Raw genomic sequence first — 19,746 nt, forward strand, 5'->3', positions numbered from 1 at the left:
GCCCTGACAGAATACACACAGGCGCAGCTCTCCGCCCTCTGCCATCTCACAGGCTAACCACGGATGCGGAGGTGGAAGAAGATGAGTCTGACATTTTTCTTTCATCTCTTTATATCCAAGTCTGCACACACGCACTCAAAAAAACCCTCAACTCCTTTACATAAGTAAGGAGGTAACAGAGAGTTCATTTTTTAATTATTGATTTTAATGACTGTGTTTGTGTCGGAGAGTGTGTGTTTAAGGTGGCGAGCTTTTCTCAAGGACAACTGAGGCAGTCACATCATGTGTGCTAATTTTTCCTCCTTAAAAAAAGCAGAAAGTGGTTTTCGGTCAAGATCGTTCACTTTGAAAAGCTTTTGTGCACATAAAGTGCAAAACAGCACTCACGTTTTTAAATCAGCACCATAATACTCAGTGCCTGCTTCTCCTTCCTCACCCCTCAGATTTGAATGTTTTCACAAATCTGACTTGTGCTGCTTTACCTGTCAACATCCCGTGTATAGTACTGTATGTTCAAATGGCGCTGCTGGGTAAATCAGTATTTCAGTCCATTTCCATTTCTGTGCTCTACTGATTTAGTCTGTTTGTCCTCGTGCTCAGCCTAGCCAAATTATACCTTTCATTGTGTGCCCGCTACTCTTTCACAATCAGTGGCGGCATTTACATGAACACAAGAAACCAGGTTACAGGCAGAGATCGGCTCACGGAGTAAAAAACACTGCTGTCTGGAGTGTTATTTATTTATTTGTTGTCAGAGCATTCAAAGTAAAAGGTGCGGTGAGACAGCAACGTAACAGGAGCCACTGCTTTTACCTTCCTCACAGTGAGAATACAGAACAGTTTTAACTTTGGGGTGTGAAAGCTGACTGCCAAAAGAGACCGAAACCATCAGTATTTGTGTCATTTTCAAGTCTGGCTTGATGCAAAGATGCACTGCTGTCACTTATCCTGTTGCACTGCTCCAACAGCAATACTGATGAACATTTGCTAATACACAGACATATAAAAGGCTCATTGCATTTTCATATTCATGTGAAGCAGGTTCGATGCAAGGTTATAGATGCGTGAGACGTTTTTGGAAGAGAGGGAAAGGAAGACGGAGATACCACTGTCGTTTGGAGTGCCCCAAAATTTGGTTGCTGCAAAGACAAAGTTGATATTGGGCTGATACAACTCTTGGTAATAGTTAGGAAAGGCTTATGATTGAAGATATTAAAATAAAATCATGATTATTTGTGATAATTGTGATTTGTGATTCACCTGTGATTGCTAACTGAAGCTCTGGCACAGAACTCACAGAGATCAGTCCACAAACATGACTTACACCCTTATATGTTTGTAAATGCTGGCACTGGGTGGAAATCATGAACTTTGAAGTAGAAACCGATTGCTAGCTTACAGTTACATGGTGAAAAAATGAAACCTAACTAATATTTAGTCAGCAATAAGGTGCAAAAAGATGGATCTAAGCACCAGAGAATGTTGGACGTCTTTGAAGGTGTAAGTTTGACACTTTGGCTGTCACCCTGTCCATATGCTAATGCACATACCTGCTATAGTTGGTAAATAACTCTATACATTACAAGGCAAAACATCCTGCTGTAAAAGCTAATACTTGGGTGTAATAACTGAGAGCATAAACATGTTAGCAAAATATTTACTGACACCACAAATCGAGTAAGAAGTAGGGTCATTTTCTCACAGACTTGTACGCAATCTTTTTGCAATCAGAGGATTTGTTTGTCTTCTTTATATAGACATAAAAATCTCGCTTATGCAGAAAGCGGGCACTAACCTGCCTGTATCAGCTCAATAAAGGCAATAACTGCTTATTAAACCACTACTGTTATTCCACACTTTTATCTCCATTGTAACTTTAGCCTCTACTTTCTTTGTGTCAATTATGGCGAGCGTCTGTATGGAAAATGAATAAAAGTGTGGAGAAGTCAGATTTTTTGTGCAACAGTATAGGCACTTGGGTCTTGTTATTCTGTCTTTCTTGAACATAAACGCTTTCGTCCTCTTTCCAGGACTGACCATTCCCCTCAGCATTATCAGTGTTTAAATTCAGCTGTAATCAAGAGCAGAGCTTCATTATCTTTGTGTAATAATTCATAATCCTTTGCCAAGCCAAGCCTTTATTGCCATGTTCAGATTAAACTTGGGGTCCCTCTTCCTTATGATACCCTCATCACACACGCTTCTGCTCTCCATCAAAGTGTGCAAAAATAGCGGTGGGTGGAGAAGGTGCCTTTTCAGACTCAAAGGAAATCGCATCCTTGTTTTATCTCCGCAGTGTTTTTCCGAGACATGAAAACCTCTCCGAAAACGACAGCGGAGGTTTAGTGGGCCCACAGAGAGGATCCTGCAAGCGATAAGAGAGGATGATGCGAGGGTGCTAATTCCCAAGATAACATTCACAGACAAATCTCTCTTTTGATGGGCTGAAACACAATCAGATTGCAAAAGTCTATGAAGCACAGTTCAAATATAGACCCCGGAGCGAAGCGGCAGCAGCTACGGGGGAATTACAGAGAGATTGTGTGCAAGTGAGGTGAGATAAGTGACCAGCCTTTTATCTTTAATGGGAGCTCATTACATGTACAAGTGTTAACAGTCATTTTCATTAATCTATTGCCCTACAGATCATTTCTTAATATATCCCTTGTTTCTGTTGATAAATTCAGAATACGATCCCTTTTGTTAAACGACGCAGTCATCTTACAACACTGAGAAACGTACAAAGAAGGAGCATGCGTGCATTTTATTTGCAGGTAGGTGTGCACGCCTACTCATCAAGACTTAAAAAAGCAGTGTTTTCTCTAATTGAAGGTTGTGCATATACGACAAATCGAGAGGAGGGGAAATCCAGCATGTCCCACAGAAAAAGAAAACAAATAAATTCATGCAACTTCTCTCCGTCATCCATTTTGTTGAGATAACACTAGGTTTCCCAGAGAGGTGTGAAAAGAAACGAGCAGCCTTTCTTTAAAACATTTCCAAACTGTCACGTTGTCTTCTCTTTCATGACTTTTTACTTCTTTGCTGCCGTTTTCTTAAAGGTTACTGCATTTAAAAAAAACAAACTACTTGTATCCCGAAGCTTATGCCTCTCTATCTCACTCAGACTCTATGCAGCAATGGCCAAATGTCTCCATGGCAACCCAGACAACCGTATTATGGGAGAGCGATGCTGCTGTCTGTCGGTCCACCTGCTCTTATGTGAAATCTTACATTAGGTGGCGAGTAAGCGAGTAGGTGAGCGAGTGCGTGCAGGTCAGTGACTCAGTCTGAATACATGCGTTTGAGCATGTGAGTACTAAGTGTGAGACTGAGTAAGCGAGTAAGCATGACCTCCTGTATATTTTGCACAACCTGCTCACGTGTTCGTACCCGAACTATGTGGGATTTTCATGCAGCATCTGTGAAAGCATGCATGAGTGTGCGTTTCCATGACAGGGAGTTGGAATGCAGTGCAGTGGAGCGCACGGATATTCTCTGGACAAGGGCAGAGAATATGGAGAATATGGAGAATATGGAGAATATGGAGAATATGGAGCCAAGTTTGAGCACCAAAGGGTACGTAAGCTCTTAGTTTGTTTTTCTGCACATGAACATTGGACTACTTCGAAAAAATCAACCCAGGATATTTCCCCAGTTATCCTTTCCTCATGACCAGAGATGGGCAGTTCCTGTAATCCGATTACTTTTTTCAAGTAACGAGTAAAGTAAGGGATTACTATTGCAAAAACGGTAATTAGATTACCGTTACTTTCCTGTAGGAACGCTGCGTTACTGCGTTACTCAAACCGTGATTTTTTTGCGAGAATGTCTCACGACAGTGACGTAAACGAGTGTGACGTTCGTGACAAGAGCTGTGTGCAGATCAACAATGGATAATATATCGAGTGCAGGAGTGCGCTACCACGTAATGGGAAACTCACAGAGAAACTCGCGGACTCTTCCACTGACCGCTGCGGCTCACCTGCACCAGGGTAAACCTCCGCCTGCCCCACTCCTGCTTTACAGGTGAAAATAGAGCAAAAGGACCGCTAGTCTTTGATTTTATTTATTTTCTGCTGTGTTTTACTTGCATCTATTTGAAAGACTGAGTGTAAAAACAAAAAAATATTTTATTTATGTGCTGGAATGTGCAGAAAATAGGTTTAAATGTTAAACTAATTTCTTCCAGTCAGAGAATGTTGCACATAATGTAATTTTTGCTTGATGCATAAAGTTAAAAGATTAAAACTAATAAAACAAGTTAAAAAAAGAGACTTTTCCATTTGATTACATTTTGTATGATGGATTATGCAGAAAAAGTAGAATTGGGCTGAAAGATCTATCGCTTTATCACCTCTTCAGGTTGTAAATCGTGTTTTTAAAAAGTAACTCAGTAACTAAGTAACCGATTACTTTTGAAAATAAGTAATCAGTAAAGTAATGGGATTACTTTTGGGGGGAAGTAATCAGTAATTAGTTACTGATTACTTTTTTCAAGTAACTTGACCAACACTGCTCATGACACTACAGTAAGTACTTTGTGTGATTTAGGTGATGAACTGCCTGCAAAGAGCATGCAGGAGACACATAAATGGCAAATGTAGATTGGCCGGTATCAGTGGATTCAGACATTATGTGGGCTTTGTCTTTAACCTGCCAGTACTATTGTACACACTAACATATATATGAAAGGGAGAGCTACAGCATCTTCTATATGTGCAGCAAATGCACTCGGATTCTTCTTCTTTCAGCTCCTCTGGCTCTATCTCACCTTATCCCCTAGCATCCTCTTCTGGTCCTCCTTCCCCATTCAAATATTATGCCCCATACTCTGATGTTGGCCCGCCTAAACTAATGCTTTACTCAATTTAATCTTAAACGTAGATCCAGCAGAATGCACATCACAACCAGTGGGAGCCCTTTGATAACCAAGATAAACTTGAAGCTGATGAAATTTGGACCAATCCAAGTCTGGTTTGCCAGGGTTTGTTTCTCACAGACTGCTTGGGCTAAAAAGAGGAATTATTTGGCCCAATCAGAGAGTCCTTACCAGGCTTACCAGAGCTACCACAGAAGCCTTGGGCTAACATATGAGCTGATTGGTTTGTGATCAGAGAACACTTGAGCTCATATGGGCACTTTTGTTCTGACCAGACAGTTACTTCACTTTAAATCTAGGACGCCACTGATTAATCTGCTGACTGAGCACGTAATGGTTAATTTTAAAGGGGATTCCAGTACAGCCATATCCAGGCTGAGAGCTCTTACTGTGTTATCTGTTGTTGTTGAAGAATGTAGATAATTTTAAAAAACGGTAATAAAAATGGTTTAAGATTGCACTTCAGCAAATGCAATGGCTCTCTAGCATGCATCAACAGTCTCTTCAAACGTGTTCGGTTATTAAGACCTGGACTATAAATCTTGGTCCTTGCATATTGTTTATAAAGCTGAATTCTCTGTAAAATATCCTGTTACAAGTTTCTGGTTATGTAGCAGATCTGTACAATTTGTTTAAAGTCATCTTGTAAGTTCGGAAAATGTTGAACACAATAAAGGAAAACTGGTTGTAAAATGAAGACTTCATAGCCTAACCAAACTGGGTCAGTTGTCTTGTTTTAGCCATCAGTATATCAATCCACAGCTAGCTGAAATAGTTCTGGTGGTTATTACGGTGGGTTTGCTGCATTCCTTCAATTAAACAACTGAATTCTATAAGAATAACTATGATTATTTACATTAATTTAACAAAAAAGTAACTGATTCCGTTAAATTCGTGTTTGACATTTTCATTTCTGGTGGTGGACTTTAGGATTTGCAGGAAACACTTGAGTTGACCCGAGAGCCATTTGAATGGGACATTTGATTAAGGACACACTTATGCAGCTCAACAGTCGCTCTTTAGCAATGTTCATGCAAATGATGTGTAAATAAAGCTTCAGGAGCAGGGGGAGCTCACCTCCAATGCACATCACTGAATTTTTATACGCTGTTATATGAGTGAGAGCTTTTTGTCCAGCTGTGTCCATCTCCTCTGCCTCTTTATTTTAGTATGCATGTAGGTCATGCAGAGATTAATCCTGAGCTGGGACTGTTGGGACCTGAATGCCAGAAGTGAAGCTTGCCAGTCCAGGTGGGTAAAGCAGTGACTCATGATTCCCCCCTCAAAAAAAATGCGTCAGAGCACAGCATCTTTCACACCGAATAAATTTCTGCTAATCATTCGCTCTGGCTGCTAAGCACATACAGTTTCATCTGAGACATGTAACACAGGAGGGTTACATTTGAAATCTGTGATTTACCTGACAGAGTACGACAAGATGCAGATGTCCAGTCTGAATCTAGTCCTTAAAAGCACGGACCAGGTGAAATGTTTCCCTTGAACTTGTGCCACATTGCTGCAGACCACGACATAATGTGATCTCGTTTTTATCTTTTCTCAGCAGAGTGGAAACAAAATGGATGAAGGGGAGAAAAGTACAAAAAAGAAAGAAAATGCTGGCTTTTAAAAATATAAAAACAGAATTGACTTTGAAATATTCGCTCTTGAAAACTGTCTGTCTGTAGCACGGCTGCATTTTTCAGTTAATGATTTTTTTATTGAAATGACTCAGCATTTGGAAGATACAGAATGAAAGAAATCTAAAAAAAAAACCTCCAAACAAACCCAAGAATGAGGTGTCAATAAAATCTCCAGCCATCCTCGATCTTGAAGCAATCCTTACACCTAAAACCTGTCATACTCTACAGGCCTCAGTTCATGACGGTACAATTAGAAGACAAGTGAACATGCTTGTTTTAAAGGGCTGACAGGAGAAACCTCTCTCTAAAGAACACAGCAGCACATGTGTGTCTGAACTAACCGCAAGACTCGTGGAACAATGTCCTTTGGAAAGATGGGACTAAAGTGGAAATGTCTGGCCATAGTGCACTGTGCATCGTCTGGAGAAAACTAAACACAGTTTAACTCAAAACATCTTTTATATTTTAGATTCTTCAAAAAAGCCACGCTTTGCTTTGATTACTGCTTTGCACACTCTTGGCATTCTCTCGATGAGCTTCAAGGATTTTCCAGAGATGCTGAGCACTTGGCCCTTTTGCCTTCACTCTGCTCATCCCAAACCATCTCCACTGGGTTTAGGTCAGGTGACTGTGCAGGCCAGGCCTTCTGGTGTAGTACTCCATCACTCTCCTTCATTGTCCTGTTGAAGAATAAACGATGGTCCAACTAAGCAGGATGGGATGGCATGTTGCTGCAGGATGCTGTGGTAGCCATGCTGGTTCAGTGCGTCTTCAAGTTTTGAATAAATCCCCAAGAGTGTCACCAGCAAAGCATCCCCACAAGATCACACCTCCCCCTCCATGCTTCACGGTAGGAACCATGCATGCAGAGACTATCCCTTCACCTTTTCTGCACTGCGAAAAGACATGGCGGGTGGAATCAGAGATCTCAAATTTGGACTCATCAGACCAAAGCACAGATTTCCACTGGTTTAATGTCCATTCTTTCTGTTTCTTGGCCCAGACTAATCTCTTCTGTTTGTTGCTTTTCCTTAGTAGTGGTTTCCTGCAGCTATCTGACCATAAAGCTGTATTTGTGCAGTTTCCTCTGAACAGTTGATGTAGAGATGTGTCTGGATCTCTGTTTGGCATTATCTGTAATTTCTGACGCTGGTGACTCGGATTAATTTATCTTCAGCAGCAGAGGTGACTCTTGGTCTTCCTTTCCTGGGGCGTCCTCGTGTGAGCCAGTTTTGTCATAGCGCTTGATGGTTTTTGTGACTGCACTTGGGGAATTTACTGTAGTTTAGTTCAGTTCTTATAGTAATGATGGACTGCTGTCGTTTCTCTTTACTTAGCTGATTGGCTCTTGCCATAACAGTTGTCAAATAGGGCTGTCAGCTGTGTACCAACCTGACTTGTGACAACACAACTGCTGGTCCCAACCCCATTTAGAAGGCAATAATTTCCACAAATGAACCCTGACAAGGCACACCTGTGATGTGAAACGATTTCAGGTGACATCATCATGAAGCTCACTGAGAGAAGGCCAAAGCTGGCCAGTGCTACTTTGAAGAATATAAATTATAAAACATATATGGAGTTATCATTTTTTTCTTTGCTACATAACTCCATATATCTTGCATATATTTGATGTCTTCAGTATGTACCTCCAACTTTTAGTAATAAAATTAAAGAAAAACCATTAAATGTGAAGGTGTGTTCAAACGTTTGACTGGTAGTGTCTATATATATATTTATTCTTTTATGTGGATTAACATTTTTCATTTGCAGGTATCTACCTTCAGTAAATTCTTACCCTCTTTGTGCTTCTGCTTCCTTCTCAGATGAATCCACTTCCTGAAGGTGCTGGTAGGCGGGGCCAGAATACTTGGAAACTCCAATTGGGTTTAATCTTCCTTTGGGTATGGGTGGAGTCCGGCGAGGAGCTGACCAATGGGCTGCCCGCATTCTCTGGTCAGGGCTGTGAGACAGGGAACTGCTTCTGAGGAAGATAAAAGAAGTTAAATTAATTTAAAAAGAGTATTTGTGCTGTTTAATTAGACTTTTGCAGTTACGTGTGCTGGCATGTTACTCTGTAATGTTATGCTAGCAGTGCACATTGATTCTTACAGCTCTGTTTTGATCACGGCTCATTTTAAATTTGCTTCTTTCAGCTGGCGTGTTGCTAATGCTCATTTCCAGCTCTAGTTGCTAAATTGGTAACCCTAGAGTTTATTTATTTACTAGCTGCTCATATGTCAGTCAACTCTCATTTGCCATTGCTTTAAGTACTTGTCTTGAACTTGGGAAAAGTTTAACTTAAAACTTGCCTACTTCAGCTTACTAGCAGCGAGTTCATCCATTGGTCCTAGCAGAACATCCATGTACAGTATTGCTTTGCAGCAAGCTCTTGCTCTTCTGGCCCAGAAACACCTTTCTATGTTTCTTGCTCTCTCTTGTTCACCTCATAAGTGAAAAAGCCAGGACACGTTCTCTTGCTTCTAACAGTCTTTCTGAGCACATTCATCATCTTTAACTTCATGTATATGCTGATTATGTCATGTGGCTCCACCCCCATTTGCTGGCTGAACCTTTAAATATTCACTGTTGATCACTACCAAAGCGCCGATCTTTATAGTTGTGTGATGAAAGTGTGAAAAGTGAGAATTAAAAATTGATAAAAAAAGCTCCCTGTGCTGAAGTTCCAGGGTCTCCAAAATGATTACTACAGAAGGTCATGTAGCAGAAAAAGGATATGTGCTCGGAGTTTCATCAGAAGAAAAAAGAGGAAAAAAACACCTTTGAAGAAACTTGCTTTACTCAAGAAGCAAATTCCCTCTTCATGCTGCTCTTGTATTTTGAGTTTAGCTTTAAAGTTTTTTCTTTTTTTTGTCCAAACACCATTTCAAGCTTTCATTCATAAAACGCTGCAGTTTTAAAGGCTAGATTTTCCTCTAAAAATGGGCTTCTTGGCTGTAACAACTGGAAGCTTACAGTCAGACTTTTAATAGTGCTGGCAGAGTTTTCTATAAAGGCTTTTATGTGAGATAAATCCTGCAACACTGAATTAGTCTTGGGCTGTTTTTTTCCCAGCTATTTTAGACTGTGGTGTCCCAGAACACTCTGGGATCCCGACAATAGCCTCTAACTCTCTCCCTGAGCTGATGAGGTTGCAAAAAACAAACCCTGATTGGTTTCTAATAAAATCATTTGTGGTAAGAGGAACCAAGTAATGTTTTTCTTCACAGAGAACAACCACATATAGAGAAAAAGGAGGGAGGAAAGTCTTGCAGGAGTTTAGCCAAAAGGTTAGACAGGTGGACTTTGTGGTTGGAAGGTTGTCTGATCCTATTTCTGGTTTGTCTGGGAAAATCTCATCTCAACTACTGCTTGAATCCACTTGAAGAAATGAGATTAACCCCCAGCTGCTCCTGGAGTTGCTTAGCAGTAACAGGTAGAAATCCATGTGTGCACTGACAGGCGGATGCCTTTAACTGAACTGCCATAGTGAAGAGAAGGCCAAAAAAAAAAGCTTTACACATGATGTTTGACGATTTCCAACTGGGTCAGTGTTTAAAAGGGGTTGAGTTTAGATTTAATGATAAATTGAAAGTCTTTTTCACACACATGCTGACATGAAATCTGCTATTAAATCAGTGCTTCGTTTACCGAAATTCCCTTGAACTGTGAAATCAAAATACCGGCAAATGGTCTAATGTATAAACTCAATCTGCAGGAGCTCCCTGCAAAGTGCTGTGAATGTGTTTGCTCGTGTGTACTGTAACAGAAAAAAACAGCTTTGGCAAGGATTTGAATGTGAACTCTCAGAAGCAGACACTCCTGTGTGCATGTTTGAGTGTATTCCTGCTGACGAACATGCCAAAATCCCAGGCAGCTCTGACACACCGCTGAACGCTGTGAGGAAAGACCGACTGGGATATACACGTCTGCGCTGGCTTGTGTTCTTCTGATTTTATCTCTGTCTCATCTCCTCTGTGTTCATGACTGTTATGGATATGCTTATTAATGTGTTTATAGCTATAATTATAATTACTATCATTCTTCTATAAATCAGCAATTAGCTTTGTCTGCACTGTAATGTGGATAATTCAATTTCTCTCTTCACTGAGTCTATGCTGATTACAGGAAAGGACATTGAAGTTGCCCATTGTTGCTATATTCTGCATTATTACCGTTTCCTGCAGTGAACAGAGGGGGAGTACAACATAAAGCCTGGATGTCTCTGCATGTGCAATTAAATGTCATACCTGTGATGTTTTACTGTGCCTCTGGAGCTTCTGGGTGGCGCAGTCGTGATGCTGCAGTGTGAAAAGCTGGACTCGCAGACGTTTCCCTGGCGAGACTGGGATGGCCGTTTGCAGCACTGGGGAAACAGAAGAGAAAAAGCAAAATAAATGCAACATATTAGGACGAATCCTTCACATGCATTTTAACATATGATGTTAAAGTTTGCTCAGACTGAATCTGCTCCTTTCTAATCATAATATATTTAGATTTTTTTAGACGAGGAGTGTCTTCTGCCTCGATTGTGGGGGCTGATCGTGAAAGAGTCAATTTATGCTGTTTCCGTCTTCTCCCACCTTTCACAACACAGTTCTTTCCTGACTGAGGTGTATTGTGCTGTGTGGAGAACAGAGGGAGGTTGCTGCTATCTTGATGAATTCAAGAGCACAAAGGCATCTGGTTGTGCCACAGCTCTTCAAGCAACAATGAACTGTGTCACAGATACCCTTGATTTCTGAATATTTTATGTTGCAACAAGGCAAAAAAGATAAAAAAAAATAAGGCAAGATGGATTGCTGCATTGTGATTGTATGCATAACTAAGATGATTCAGGGTCTTGGGGTTATCCCTTAGTTATGCTGCTGTGGACTCCTGCAGGATTTCATGTCATACACTGAGCACTTCTTCTCCACTCACCTCTCCTCCCTCCCAACATGTTTATATACCCCTGCAGCATGTGCAGGGATCATAGGAGATCGTAGTATTTTGAGGCCTTTACTTCACATTATAAAAAGCCTGAATTGACTTTAAGTGAATATTATAGGTAAAAGGCAGAAATTCTAATAACTTTATTTTTTATTTAATCACTAGTTTATCTTCTGTGCATTTATAACCTAGGGTACAGTCACACTAGTTTAAAGAGTGGTCGAATACTGAGGCATGACCGAAATTATTGCTACCATGTGATCTCCCTGCTTTGGGAAGCACGATCAGGTCTGAAACCACTTGCAGTCAGCTGCTGTGTTCAAACCAGCTGTGCTGAGGCAGCAACAGAACGGCAATAAGATCGAGTGTGTCTACTATCAGTTCTTGATTGAAATAGGTCAAGTTGTCACACACATGCAATCTTTTTGCAATAAGACAGTAAATAACTGATAATCTGTTGTCATCTCCATCAGATGTGTAGAGCGAAGCTTTCAGGAGCCACACATCAGGTATCAGCCTAGACTGAGTTTTACACATTTTTTTCTCTTTGAAAATAGTGTGACAGTTCAGATAAATCAGAGGAGGCCAAAAAAGAATCGGTATGTAGTATGTTTATGATTCAGGGGTGTTAGAAATTTAAATTGTTATAAACTATTCCTCCATGTAAACCTGACATCTAGTTTTAGAAGCCAACATAATGTATGTGGAAGAACATTGGCATTATTTACTGTAAGGTTCCGAGTTGTTGGTGTGTTGGTGCGGTTACTGTGCCACATGTATAAATGCATACATCGTTCCATGTTTTTCTGCAGTGTGTGAAACTGCGATTTGGAATTATGCACCAGCGCAGCATTTCTGCAGAAACGATATGCGCACAGGTTGTTGGCTTTGCAACTGATGGCGCAGCTCCTGCAATGGGCCGATGGACAGGAACAGCCAGATTCTTGGGTGAAAAGGTCAACCCAACCTTGACAGTCATTCACTGCCATTGAGAGTTAGAACTTGCAGTTTTACATCATGTAAAATGAAAGAGAAAGTTTCAGAGCTGAATCATGTTTGTTAACTCTCAAAAGTCCAAATTACTCCTAAAAGTCAGCTGCTGTTCTCAGAAAAGCTCCATCCTTGTATGGAGATTTACAAACGTGAGCTTAAAAAAGAAGAAGAAAAAGAAAAAATAGCGATGTCTGCAGAAAAAGAGAAAAAAATCATCTGTGGAATGTTTCCTTAGGATTCTGCTATAAAGAAATAAACAACATCGCACTAAACTGACAGCACAAAGCATTTTTACATCATTTCATATTAAAAATTGAAGTTAAGTGGCACAGCTGGTCAAATGCCGCCACTTGAATGGGGGATTTAATTCTGGCATGTTAAACCATTTGTACTATTGTGTTTGATTGAGAGTGTCTGAAGAAGAAAGTGTGAGGCTGGGAATACTGCACAATATTACGAACCCAGAAATTATGAGTTATTCAGATGCGATACACTAACACAGGCCCATAGCTGCAAACATGACAAATGTGTCATATAATGGTGCATATGGAGGGAAGTAATAGAAAAACAGGGATGTTGCTCCGTGTATGCACACTGCTGAGAAAAGACATGGATGGGAAAAAAAACAAGGAAATCATGGATCTGAGGTACAATATCCAACTCTTGGTCCTGGGGGGAGCAGGAGAGCATCCTAGCTGTCATGAATGAGAGGTGGGGTACACCCTGTACAGTTGGACTGTCCATCACAGGACTAATACAGATAGACCACAACTCACAGCTACACCTACGGCTAATTTAAAAACCACCAGACCAGATCTCGGGTATGTGGGAGGAAATGCGCACAGGGAGAAGATTCAAACTCGACAGTGACTCCAATGCAAAGAGGAGATTTGTACGCAAAACCTTGATGACATGAGCCCACTGTGTTACCCACTGAAAGCACTGATGTCTAAACAATATATTCAAATTATACACTGAGGCGATATAGACAATTTGTTCCTGTATTTAGTGTAATTCAGGCATTTGCAATTACAATAATTCATCTCTCATCATTAATAAGGTAATAAGCTGAACACACAATCAGCTGCCCATCACCTTAGTACAGTGTTTACAGTACTGTAAAGGATTTTACATTTACTAACAGGTGAGTGTGTACATTTTCCTTTGTGGTTTTCTTTGTGAGACAAAAGAAAATCCCTGGCTAGCTTTTAGTTCAGATTGTTACTCCAGGGGAAATTAATAAGCTTGTTGTTGGCATGCAATGAAATAAAACCCATACACTCAGAAATAAATGTACTCTAGGGCAAGCAACTCCTGGACAATGTAGTCAGTGTACTCAAGCTAATGGCAAAGAGGTGTTTTCAGTAACATAGAAGTACTTGGAGTTACTTTTCTCAGTAGGCAACATTATTGACTCACTTCCAGTGTGTCTGCACTGTCGGGTGTGTGTATCGTTCTGTTCTGTCTGGTGTTGCACTGTCTTTGTTTTATTTTTTTGTAATTTTTGCACATTTATGTAACCCTGTGTTGATGTTATATGTCATATGTAGCACCATGGTCTTAGAGGAACGTTGTCTCACTTCACTGTGTACTAAACCACTGCACATGGTTGGAATGGCAATACAGCCACTTTACTTGACTTAACATTACTTTTTACAACATTAAGACTCAATGATTCCACTATTCATATAAATAATTACACTCATGGAGAGATGGACAGTGGGCAACACACTGCCCAATATAAGACGTTGAAGACGTTTCACCTCTCATCCGAGGAGCTTCTTCAGTTCTAAGAGCATTTGGTGACAAAGGTCACTCTTTCGAGGATGCCAATGTTCTCATCTTGGACAGAGAAGACAGACGGTTTGAAAGAGGAGTGAAAGAAGCCATCTATGTCCAGTGTGAATGACCATCTTTGAACAGAGGCGGGGGTTTATGTCACCCACTGCCTGCCATCTATAATCCAGTTTTGAGTTCCCTTCTCAGACGCCTTAACGCCCACTCACACCCTGGGCCATCTGACCTCAGGAAATTGCATGATGGGGGGGGCTCACTGTGGTTCACACCTTGACTCATGTGATTAGGTAGAGGATCAATAGGGGGTCCATGACCGTCTTGGGGGGACACTCCCATAGGGCTTAAAATCTGGGACTCTCCACCAATTGCTCTTAGAACTGAAGAAGCTTCTCAGATGAAACGTCTTCAAGAAACGTAAAGAAGTCCAGAAGCTTTTTTTCCAAGCAAATAACTGCAAAGTAATGTTTAATAAAGGTAATACAAAATTAACTTAAAATATGGGTGGCTGTAGCTCAGGTGGTAGAGCAGGTCATCTACTGATCAGAAGGTTGGTGGTTCGATTCCCGGCTTCCCCTAGTCTGCATACCAAATATCCTTGGGCAAGATACTAACCCGAAATTGCTCTCCGATGCATTCATCGGAGTATGAATGTGTGTGAATGTCAGTTGTGCTGGTGTGAATGGGTGAATGCACAAGTTGTGTAAAGTGCTTTGAGTGCTCAGAAGAGTGGAAAAGTGCTATATAAGAACCAGTCCATTTACAAAATTAACTTAAAATATTATTTTTCTCAGTAGCACTGAAGCAAAATTGTTTCTTTTTAAAGTACATTAATATTCTAATGTAAAATGTTATTTTTAAAAGTAATGTTAGCCATCACTGGTCTGCTCTTTGTGCTATTTTGCCATTTTTTTGTTGGCTTAGTGAAGAAGTCGTCTTGGTGGTATTTGACCAAATTTACCACGTCCTTCAGTTTGTCCACTATCCATTCGTCCTGCGTAACTCCAACACATCTCTCAGTTTACTGCTTTCTCTTTCTTTTGCTTTCTCATCCACATTGATCCCTTATCCCCTCTTTCTATCTTGCAGCCTTCATGGCAGGATGTCTAAATTAGCTCTATCACTGTACTATGTGGGTCTCAGGTTCTTTCTTTTAACTCTCCTTCTGCTCGTTCCACCTCTGGAGGGACAGATATGCAATAAAACAAAGCAGTTCTTTGATTCGACACTTCACAATGCGCTTGACAAAGCAAACTCAGTCAGCTACATGGCAGCTGCGAACTCCTGAAAAGAACACAGGACAGCACAAGAAAGTGCTTTGAGCTTTAAACTTTAAAAGGCTTAAAGATGCAAGAGGACTGCTGATTTGATTTCTTATCTATAACACATACGTATCAGTGGTTTGGATCTATCTGGTGGTGACAGTTTTCTCTCCTCAGCATTATCTCGCCATCGTCTAGACAGTAACTTCCACACTTTTGTAACTTAAGTAAGCGAGACCTACTTTTGTGCAATTCTTTCCCCCAACTTACTTTTATGTCTTCTACAGTTTGATGTCTGACTAACAAGACTGTCACAGACACAGTCCCTTTAGTGGACCCTCTCCAGGACACCAGTCTCGTTAGCATCACAGATGCTGCCATGGTGATGTGACCATGCAGACAGTGGAAAACCTCATTTGTACCTCAAAAGCCACGACACACTTTCTATAATTATTGAAGTCGTGTCATACTTTATATAGGCTACCATCTGAACTAAAGTGGGCGCATCAGATGATCAGAGTATGTTCAGTGAATATTATCAAAATGTATTTGCAAACAATTTAAACTTTTATCACTGGGCTACACTTACTACCATAAAATAATGCAGAAAATCAGAGTGCTCGCTTGATTCATGGCCTCTGTAAAAGGAGGATATTTCTTAGGGCATTGCTACCTTAAGCTAGACAATATATATTGACCATATAGGCTCGTGAACACAGAACCGTGGTATCTGATGTTTGGTTTCCAAAATAATAATAATAATAATGGATACTTTATTGATCCCCATGGGGAAATTACTTGTTTTTCTCTGCATTTGACCCATTCACTCAGTGAAGCAGTGGGCAGCCCACTAAGCAGGAGCCCGGGGAGCAGTGTGTAGGGACGGTACCTTGCTCAGGGGTACCTCAGGGTAGCCGTTAAGTGGATTCGAACTGCCGACCTTCCGATCATGGTGCGACCACTTTACCTACTGAGCTATCCCTGCCCCTAAAAGCTAAGAATGTCACAGAAAAATGGCTTCAAAATGGGACTTCACAAACCAGCGGGTAATATGTCCATCTTTTATATGCAGTGGCATGCTCCAGGGTTTGTCAAGCTTCATAAAATCATGTTTCGGCCTCTGCTACTTTGATTGGTTTGCTGTAAATCTTTAAACAATCTGCAACTGCGATAGTAAATCAAAGGACTTCCCCTGTGTTTTGCCCTCATGGAATGAAATAAAAAAATGAAACGATTTCTAAGAAACGATGAGTTAAAACCAAATCGTCATGTAGCTGTATCACAGGCTCTGCTCTCGTTTTGACACCGTGTACATCCGAGTCGCTAATTGATGCAGAAACTACCAGTGAGAAATTATTCTTTCCCCGGCCACTTAAATCAGGAAATCAGATCATTTAAGAGTGGGGAAATCGCACCAGTGACCTGTTAATTAATTCAGTGGATGAAACTGTATCCACCTGTGCTAGTCATAACTAAAGGAATGCCCAAGGTAAGTCATAGGAAATGCTTTACTTTTCCAGTAACACACAAAGTATTGCATTAAATGAATTTACCCGTTCGCTGCCTAGCAGCTCAAAGAGAGGAAAGTGCCTTCGATCTGTTAATGCCGACTCTGCGAGGTTCAGCAGCCACTTTTTTTCAGTCTGAAAATAGATTTAAGCTTAAGAAAGATCGCCTGAGGAAAAACTGGAAACTGTGTGCATGCATCATCCAGCAATACTGACTGTTTATAGAGGTCATCAATATAAATGTAATATTTTTTTGCACAGCTGCAGGCAAAGAAACTCTTTAGCTCCACAAACGTGAGCAGATACAACCAGCAAAAGTAATCATGGCTTTGACAGTGACTGCGCCCAGTCTGGACGCTCGTGGTGCGTGGAGCACATAAAACAGCTACGTGTGTGCGTGAGCGAGCGCACATGTACTTTAATAGATGTTTTAATCTCTAAGATAGGCACTATATGCCTCTAGAATTTTTCTTTTCATCTTTTTAAACACTGACAAACTATGTGGACTGAACCAGAGATGGTTTTATGATTCGCGCAGCCATCATGGAGTCTTTAACTGTTTCACAGCTAAACACATGCACTCCAGTCTCAGAAATACGCTTAGCATAGCGGGCTCAGTACAGCGCCGCTCATGATGAAGTCAGGGCAGTTTTAATTATGCGGAAATGGCAGACGGACTCTGTGGGACACCTCAAGAATTCATGATAGGGTGGTAAAACCTGATTGATAGAGAAAGACTGACTCGCTCAGAGCTGCTCTTTAGTTCACTGCTTAATCAAATACTTCCAACAAAGGGCCCTGCGGTGCTAATCAGAAGTGTTCATTTTCTATTGCTGGCCACTGCTGGAATGTTCTGCCGACTTTGGCGTGACCCACATGATCACAGGGGTCTAGATCTACTTGTAGCTACTGCAAAATGAGATGAAAAGTACGAATCTAAATGAAAGTTGGGTATAATAATAAAACGAAAATGTGTCTGTGTAGTGAAAAAATGACACAGAAATGAATGTGTGTGTGGCTGTTTTGTGTGTGTGTAAGATCCTAATACACCATTGACCCCATGCTTGTTGCTCTCCTTTCAGAAATTTTAGTAATTGATTGCCTGCAGACAGAAATCAATGTGATTCTGGGTGCGTAGGCACAAAATAAACAAATGCTGCTCATTTGCATGCAAGTTCCCCAAAGACTGTTGTAGAATTTAAATAAATAAAAGAAGATTTCAAAGCAACATTTATGCACTAAAGATCCGCCTTGTTTTTCCACCACAAAACATTTTTTGGAGTCAGTAAACAATAATCAGTAAGGAAAATAAAAGCCAAAGTGCTTATTTTAAATAATTTTCTGTACAAATTTATGCAATGTGCATGTGATATTCGATTATAGTCTACTTTTTTCAATTCTTTGCAGAAAAGATCATTAATTATTGCAAAATAACACAATAATAATTGAAGTGCACCATAAGAGGGAGGCAATAATGGTCATTTACACTTCAATCACTATCCGTTAAATGACAAAGACATCTTTAAAGGCACTGTCAACAACACACGTGTTTTAGTAAAAAGAGCGTTGCTACTAATCTGGTGTCTCTCATCAATAAGACGAGCGAGTGTGGGCTTCTTAACTAGAACAAGAAAAAGCTTTTTTCTCAATACAACATGATATTTCAAAACTAGATGTGAAGCAGTGTAGTTTAGACAAGCTTAATGCCTCAGTGACAATCAATGAGCAGCTGTGTTGTCGATAAACTAGGCTGTGGCTGAATATGTTAGGTGATGTGACATTTAATGTGATGTCCCTGCATGCACTGGACCATTTATATTATCATGTATCAGAGTGATGTTGGAAAAAATAGGTAAGTGAAAAAAGATAAAGCAAAGTGGAAATTCTGAGATAAAGAACAGTGACCCACTTAAAGTTTGAATGAAGCTTCTATAAACGAGAAGAAAAAGGAATACAACATTCCTGCTGTTGACTTCCATAAAACAAAAGGAGATAAGAAAGTAAAAAGATAACAAAAATGTCCTTAAATAGCTACACAGCTGAAAATCAGAACGGAGTTTCAAGTCATAAGTATGCAGACAAAATATTCAAGTTTCCCAGACTCGTTTCTGATCTATATAACTGATCTGTTTTTCTGTGCCTTCTCTCTCATCGGGTCGATAAACACAGAAATCTATTTGCATTTGTTTTCAGTAACTCTGACATTTAGGTTGAAAGTGAAATGAAATGTGATGTACTTCTAATGGCTGCACAATTTCCAACAATACCTCAGTTATTTGTCTGAAATATTAATGTTGCTCTTTGAGATTAAAATAATATTGACTGTTTTTTGGGCATATTTTGTGCAATGCAGTTATGCTGGAGGCTGGACTTTTGCTATTCCTCTGATCATTACATTAGTTTGGGAAGCCAGTATGTTTGTCCTCGACAGACCTCTTACCTTGAAGGTAATTTGAGGAGACGCACCTGACACACCATCTTTACAAACTCCAGATTTTTCAGATTGCTTTCAAACTCTGGTTAAGTCTGTCTCCGAGCCATGTCTTACACTCTTGAATCGTCTGAACTGAAACTGAAGGTGGAGGCTTCGGGCAAGAGTGTCAATGTGTTGACATTTATTTGAGGTTGACATTAAAACTAAAACGAAACAATCAAAATGTGATTGATATGTAGACGTTCAGCTTTAAAAGTCTTTAAAAACATTCAGGAATGGTTGATACATTTCGGATTTACAC

The 19,746-nt window shown here is 40.3% G+C and overlaps 2 protein-coding genes across 3 annotated transcripts in view; one reads left to right on the forward strand and one right to left on the reverse strand.

The window, feature by feature from the left end:
- LOC146695103 (carbonyl reductase [NADPH] 1-like) overlaps positions 1–19,746 on the forward strand; it is a 131,949-nt gene that overhangs the window by 110,440 nt on the left and 1,763 nt on the right. The window lies entirely within an intron of this gene.
- The window catches only part of nrg3a (neuregulin 3a), a 342,937-nt gene that overhangs the window by 1,960 nt on the left and 321,231 nt on the right, over positions 1–19,746 (reverse strand). The window contains exons 7-8 of one of the 2 annotated variants that reach the window (XM_085476995.1): positions 10,773–10,888; positions 8,321–8,503 (exon numbers count right to left, since the gene is read on the reverse strand). In XM_085476995.1, the coding sequence (XP_085333121.1) occupies positions 8,321–8,503; positions 10,773–10,888 (299 nt within the window). Of the gene's footprint in view, positions 1–8,320; positions 8,507–10,772; positions 10,889–19,746 lie in introns of both variants that reach the window. The other variant, XM_085476994.1, reaches the window with a different exon arrangement.

The sequence above is a fragment of the Copadichromis virginalis genome, linkage group LG13 (assembly GCF_057382275.1).
Source record: "Copadichromis virginalis isolate Kocher_CV1m ecotype Utaka linkage group LG13, C_Virginalis_male_GT1.1, whole genome shotgun sequence".
In the NCBI taxonomy this organism is placed as follows: domain Eukaryota; kingdom Metazoa; phylum Chordata; class Actinopteri; order Cichliformes; family Cichlidae; genus Copadichromis; species Copadichromis virginalis.